The sequence below is a fragment of the Lepidochelys kempii genome, chromosome 4 (assembly GCF_965140265.1).
Source record: "Lepidochelys kempii isolate rLepKem1 chromosome 4, rLepKem1.hap2, whole genome shotgun sequence".
Taxonomy (NCBI): domain Eukaryota; kingdom Metazoa; phylum Chordata; order Testudines; family Cheloniidae; genus Lepidochelys; species Lepidochelys kempii.
In genome coordinates, this window is record NC_133259.1 from 125,252,397 (window position 1) to 125,259,602 (window position 7,206).

At 47.2% G+C, this 7,206-nt stretch overlaps 1 protein-coding gene across 1 annotated transcript; it reads left to right on the forward strand.

Annotated features, from left to right (window-relative positions):
* Positions 1–263: 263 nt before the first annotated feature.
* NKX1-1 (NK1 homeobox 1) lies at positions 264–6,761 on the forward strand. The gene is made up of 2 exons (XM_073340147.1): positions 264–729; positions 5,995–6,761. The coding sequence occupies exons 1-2, from the start codon at positions 264–266 to the stop codon at positions 6,759–6,761; spliced, it is 1,233 nt and encodes a 410-aa protein (XP_073196248.1).
* The last annotated feature ends 445 nt before the right edge of the window (positions 6,762–7,206 follow it).

Sequence of the window (7,206 nt, forward strand, 5' to 3'; positions counted from 1 at the left end):
TAGGTAGCTGCGTGAGGATGATGAGAAGAAAGAAGGAGCAACTGAGAGGAGCATCGCTCTCTGACTTCCTTTATCCACGGGAGACTCCAGTTCAGGGTGGACCTAGCCCCGGGAAACCCTGCAGACCTAGAGGAACCAGCTCGCCTCTGTGCTAACCTGACGATAAACAAAGCAGCTCCCGAGCTGACTGCAAGACCGGAGTTTCCAGCTGAAGTTCGTGGGAAGGGGAAGAGTTGCAAGTGGAAGGGGCGGTGGAAAGAGTCATGAATGCGAGCAGAGACAAGACTCCGGGGGGTGACATCTCTATCCCAGCAGCAGCGGCAAGCCAGGCTGGCATTGTAGTGGAGCCAGTGTCCGGCTGCCTTCACGGGGAAAGCATGGAAAGCCACGGGGACCAGAGACTTTCTTCCAGCAACGAGCTCCCGGTCTATTCGTGTCCTGGAAATAGAGACAGGCCAGGCGACAATCAGAGCAACACCCCTGGACAAGAGGGGGCAGGAGCAGCCCTGCCAGTGGTCCACAGAACCACCTCTTTTTCGGTGCTGGACATCCTGGATCCCAACAAATTCAACAGCAAGAAGAGGCGCTGTTCTGTGTTGTACAAATCCGCAGGGAGCGAATGCACTCTAGGGGCAGAGGATAAACCCGAGGAGTCAGGAACGGAGCTAGCAGATCCAAAGGCTCTGGCTGAAGATTTTGAAACGTGCAAAAAGTCCTCGGACTTGCTCAGTAAGTACGTTGTGCATGTTAACCTTCCGCAGAGTGTCTAACTCGTGTCTGGAGCAAATAGCCGGCTACGGGGGAGGGGGGGGGGTGATCAAAAGCGCCTGAAATTATGATGCAGTGTGATTACATGCTTCTAAAGGTGAGTCTCGGAGACACGCGCCGTCACCCCTGCCTTCTGTCGGATACAAAAAAGGGCGCAACTTTTACGTGTAGACACAGGGAGTCTGCTGTAAAGGGCAAATGTTCCTTACCTGTTGCTTCCACACCTGGCTAAGAATGTAGAGCGAGGGAGGTGCATGCGGAGGGACTAACGTGTAACATTTTTATAAGCACCTCTTCCCACTTATTAAAGTGGATGGTTTCAGTGGTGTAGCGAGGTCTGCCTGGTTTAAGGTATGTGATGTCTGCTGGTTTATATGCCCTCTGCAAGGTGAAACTTTTCTGGCCCGGCTCTCCTTTCAGTTGCGTAAAGTTTTATGCTGGGCACTACTTCCAAGTTGGAGCCTCTGTGATGTGCAAGTACTCTCAGTAATGCCCCCTCTGGGCCTTCCTTTCATTTTCCCGAACAGGTGTCTTGACGATTCAATCAGACACACGATAAATAACTGTAGCTGCCCTTCTGCAAACAAGGAAATACAAACGCAAATCTGGGGCAGGAACAGTGTGCAAAAGTCAAACGTCTTCCTCCTGGGCTCTGGCGTTTGCGATCTGGCTAGAAAGCGTTACATTTCAAGGGGTAATGTTGTATTAAATGTACCTAGTCCGTCACGCCTCACTGAGTTCATTTGATTACTGGGGGCGAATGGAACCGGACTCTGCATTATATCACCTAATAACAGCTTCCGTCCTGGTGTCTCACTTCTGTCCTCGAGGGTAACAGGCATGTGTAAGTTGCTGCTGAAGCAAACTTTGCAGGAAGAATTGAGGGGGCTGCAGGTCATTTGAATGCGCGGGCCCAACAGGATTTTAAATTAATTCTCAGATCATCAAATAAGTCCCACTTTGGCTGGATTTTCCAAGTATCAAAGTCGCTTTTACGACTTTTCTGTATTTCCTCCCCCCCCCCCCAGCTTTCAGAACCATCTCCCCTCTCCACCCCACCCCCGGCCTGCTGAGCGTTGCTCTGGGCGACAGATTCAATTTTCTCTCTCCTCTTGGCTTTTTTAGGACAAATCAGACTAATTGTGACAAAATGCTGGTTATCTCTGGAAAAACAATTAAATTCCTTCGATTACATTTAAGGTAAAATGTGCTTAGCAACGTAAAGAGGCTGGATAATGGGGGAAATCGCCCCAGAGTGGCATATAGGACTCCCTGGGTCGATATCCTATTATCGAATTGTGCATATCTCTTTCAAGCACCTTGCAAACTCTCTCCTAACATCTAAATTAGAGGGTCAAAATTCGGATAATTACTCGATTAAAACCTATTACACTTATTAGGGCTCGCTATTGATCGGGAATTGCATTCGACCCGAGCTCTAGATTGCTTTTTCTTTCCAGGTCCAAATATTCCAACTTTCTCACCTCTAAACGCTGTGACTCTGGAGATGTTAGAGCACTTCCGGGAAAAGATGGCACACATGAAAAATATCTCTAGATAGTCTGTATTTTGACGGGTGGGACAGCAGTGGGTTGTGTTTGATACCGTAAAGACTGGAAAATAAATTTCTGGACTAGGATTACCAGAGAGAGCGGTGTCTTTACAATTCTGTGCTAGAATGTCCATATCAATTAAAATTAGGCCATAAGGTAGGTTTTTGTTCTACCTTTTTCAACACAAGCCCCTTTACAGTAGAGCTGTTTTTAATCATCAAAGCAATAGCAGGAGCTAGACGTAAAGAAATCAAAGAGATTTTTAAAACTCCGAGTACACCTAAAGTAAGTATTTGTCTAAACAGATCTGACTTTTGTCATACTAAATAGGTCTGTTCAATCAGAAAGACCGACGAGGTCAGCCTATCACCAATCTTATACTTTATCTCCAGGCAAGGAGAGCAATGCAATTCTATCATTCATTTCTCTAACAGTAAATATATTTAGAAACACATGCAACACTAAACTTTGCTTACTGACAAGCTGCCAGGGATTTTGCACGATTTATCTCTTCAGTCTTAACTATGCTAATATTGTGTAAAGCTAGAAACACCCAACAATAGATTTGTGACTACTGAGAAATAATGAAAGTTAATCGCATTATGGTCCCATCATCACCATCACCTTGGGTAACAGTAGATCAAGCAGTTGGTTTAGTTCGGTGGGGGGTGGGGAAAACGATCCGAAAATCATTATGATTCTCTACAACCAGAAAAAGTACAAGTACATTGAAAATAGAAAATAATTAAGTTCATCTTGCAAAACACATTTAGTTTTAGAAATAATTGAGAAACCTCGGGTTAATTTGTTTTGCATTAACAGTTGCAAAGCCAGAGTGATGTTGCCTTGGACAATTACCAGTGCAGTTGTTGTTTAGAAAAATATTCTAATATTCCCCTATTGACGGGAATATTTTATAATATTCCCTTATTGGGGAATGTTTACAAATTATTGGGGGGGGAACCCTCTACAGTAATCATCACATATATTCTGTGTCATCTGTATTGAACGTACGTACTGTATGTTGTTATATTTACCCCTACACGTATAAACATTCCTATATGTTTTCAACAAGAATATATGGAAAGGTGTGTGTACAAAATTATCATATACAATGGCATCCATCTATAATTTAATTTCTACTCGATGTAGATTTGAACTTTATTTCATCTTTATATACTATTTTAAATTTAGAAACCCCTTACTCATGTTGTTATTTCTATATATCTGTCATAATTCCAGATTTCCATTTTCTAATTTTTAACACCAAGAGGGAAAGTATTATTCGTTAAAAAGTCCCCAGATTACTAAACATTGGTTTTGCGGGTTAAGGTGACTATAATAAACTTCTCTCTCTCTCTCTCTCTTTTTCCCCGTGGGGAGCAAGCAATATCCAAGGTTCAGCCGAAATCAGCTTATTTCACAGAACATAATCTTTTCACTTTTTAAAATTTCTCAATTAAAAATAATCACCTAATTGAATATACAGCATTTTAGTTTTAAGATTTGGCAAAGTTTGAGATAGACGGTACAGCCTTAGTATTTATGGAATTTAAATGACTAAAGCAAACACATAATGGGTCATAATGATCAACTCGCTGCTTAATTTGTGGGAAGGAGGGGGATTTACAGATAATAGCTATACTGGGTTATCTAGGTGTAAAACGCAGACCGATTCAGGAAGTTTAGGAGTATCTAAATGTAATAAGGACAAGGTATTTTATTTATTTTACTCCAGCCTGAGGCCCGATCCTGCATTTGATGAATTCCTTTTTTACTTTACTGGGAATTTGGGATGGTCAAAGGAATATAGCATCCGGCCTTTAAGCTGTCAGAAATGTCTAAGGCATGATCCACAGAGTGAAGCGGCTTCTTTACGAATATTATTTCAGGTTTCATAACGACTTGATCTTCCCCAGAAGTACAACGGCCCTAAATATCGGATAATTACCTTGTTCTCATCTGCAGTCCCGTTAATTGGAGCATAATATAAACCCAAATAAATTAAATGACCGTTAACTAGTTTGTACATTACACAAAATGAGTTTAATTAAGTTTGTATCTGCTCTGCTAATCAATACAAGTATTTACTCCCGTTTAATACTTCTACCTTAGGAACAGCACGAGAACAAACAAGGCACAGAAACGGTTAGAAACAGGCCAACACAGAAGGCAGCAAATCTTCCATCAATGCAGATAATTCAATAACTAGAATAAAAAGTCCTATCAATGGTGTTCTCTTCTTCCTACAGCAAACCCCCGTGTCGTTCACAGACTTTCTTCCAAAATGTTCCATATTCGTTATTGCTCATTTCTCTAGCCCTAATTTTTCAAATCTCTATTCTGAAGACATTGCAGAAAGAGATGTCCAATTTTCTAAAATGTCAAATGATTTTAATATTAGCATTCCTGAGGCTTCTGGAAAGAAGTGCCATGGAAGATACTAACTGCGATTGCTTCTACAAACAATAATAATGAGATTAATTTTATTTCCTAGCATTTCACAATCATTTTTAATTCGGAAGATGAACGAAGAATGATTACAAAGTAGGACTTCTCATTGTTGTCCACTAAATAATGTTCTATATTTGTAAAGCTTTTAGCTTGGTTAGTTAGGGTTTTAGGGTTGGAGACTATTATACATGGTGTCCCAGCTTTAGACAAAGGTGGTTTCTTACTAAAAAGCACTTCGGGACTTCCTATTTGGAGAACCTTTTGGATGGAAGATTCCTCCATGAGAGTGGTGACAACATAGACAGACCCCTAACGTTTTCGAAAGTTACACTTACTGATATTTATTTTTCTGATTTTTTGCAATATTTGTGCCATTCGGATTACAGTGAAGAAGGAAAATATAAACCGTGACCTATAAAGCAACTGTTGCAAGCCTAGTATATCTTCTTCTCTCCCATGCCCATTTACCCTTTGCTTAAATCAATTAAATACTCAGTACATATGTGTGGCGTCTACAAGGGATAGAAACCACCCACAATTCAAAGGAAAATCCTCTCCCAGAGAGCTTTACAACGCAATTCTTCCAGGTCAAGAGGGCACTCCTTAAACTTCCTTTTTGCAAAGGGCAAATCTGCTCCAGGCCTGCCACCTTTCCTTCCCTTGGGGAGGGGATATGGGAGAATCCCTCATGCTGGAAGAATGTGAGGGCAGGGTTTATAAAGTGCATCTCTTAGGATGATGAATGGTTTTGCTGTGTATCAGTGGGTCTTTTCACAGATGCTCCCCTACCCCCAAAAAATATAGGAAACCTCACATCACCTCCCTTCCAAGTCCTCCCAGTTTGAGGCCCAGCAGCAACCTTGAGGAAAGTAAACAGGGCAATTTACTGCCAACTTCCCAGTGCCCTCTAGCAATTCTGCTTCTCCTCTGGAGGATGGCTTGGCCTAAGGAGCTTGGACGGGAGGCTGGGAGGGCAGATTCACATTCTGTGCCCACTGAAGCCTGGATTCTGCCCCCCCCCCCCTTCCCAGTAGGTCTCTGTCTAAAGAGCCTAGATTTAGGGGAGGGGGGGCATCTTTTCCTACCCCTTTCAGCTTGGCTGTAGAGCTGGGGGCCCCACAGGGCCCTCTCCAGGCTGGCTGGGTAGGTGGGGGTATGGGTGCTGGGGCAGGGTGGGTTGGGAGCTGCTAAGCTAACCCCTCTCCTTGCTTGTGCGCAGAGGATGGGGAGCTGTACAAGGCCGAGGAGTGCGACCTGGACTACGGCAGCAGGCCCAGCCCCAGCCCGGAGAGCGAGCTGCAGGACGAGGAGGAGCTGTGCAGCGAGGAGAGCAGCAGCAGCAGCCTGGGCGGCGTGGGGGGGGCCGGCGAGGCAGAGCCCGGCCACCAGCCGGAGGACCGGGAGCCAGGCAGCCAGCAGCAGCAGCCGCAGCCGCCGGCCCAGCCTCCTGCCCCCGGCGGGGGCCCGCAGGCCAAGCCCAAGAGGAAGCGCACGGGCTCGGACTCCAAGTCGGGCAAGCCCCGGCGGGCGCGGACCGCTTTCACCTACGAGCAGCTGGTGGCGCTGGAGAACAAGTTCAAGTCCACGCGGTACCTGTCGGTCTGCGAGCGCCTCAACCTGGCGCTGTCGCTCAGCCTGACCGAGACCCAGGTCAAGATCTGGTTCCAGAACCGCCGCACCAAGTGGAAGAAGCAGAACCCGGGCGCCGACACCAGCGCCCCGACGGGCGGCGGGGCAGGCGGCGGCGGGGCCGGAGGAGGCTTGGGGGGAGGCGGCCTGGGCGGGGGGCTGAGCCCGCTCAGCCACTCGCCGCCCATGGGCAACCCGCTCTCCATGCACGGCCCCGGGGGCTACCCGGGGCACCCCACCGGGGGGCTGGTGTGCGCTGCCCAGCTGCCCTTCCTGCCCAGCCCCGCCGTCCTCTCGCCCTTTGTCCTGGGCTCGCAGACTTACGGGGCTCCGGCCTTCTACACCCCGCACCTATAAACCTACCTCCCCCCACCCCGGGACTGCGAGCCGCTGGAGCCGCAGCCCCTGCGAAGGATACTCCGCGCCGCGCCCGCTCCGAGTTCCCCCAGCGCGCTCGGAGCTCCCATTCGGCCCAGTGGGATGGATACTCCGCGCCGCGCCCGCTCCGAGGTCCCCAGGCGCGCCCCGAACTCGCAATCGCCTTAACGGGGAAGAGACGCCTCTGAATTCTCTCTGCGCGCCTGGCTCCTACAGCAGCCAAGGGGCAGCCCCGCGGAGCGCAGTGAACTGAGGACTTCGCAAAGCAACACTACATTATTATTAATTAATCATAATAATTAATAGTAAATCCATTTTACTCCCCCTCCCAGCCCCGAAAACAGTCACCCACCTGAGATCAAACCCTGACGACCTCGCCGCTCTTTCTCTAGCCATTGAGTTTGGGGGGGAAGGGGCTTTAGAG

Coding starts and splice junctions, on each gene's coding strand:
- NKX1-1 (XM_073340147.1), top strand. CDS start 264: ATGAATGCGAGCAGAGACAAGACTCCGGGGGGTGACATCTCTATCCCA. Junction 730..5,994: donor AAAGTCCTCGGACTTGCTCA/GTAAGTACGTTG, acceptor GCTTGTGCGCAG/AGGATGGGGAGCTGTACAAG.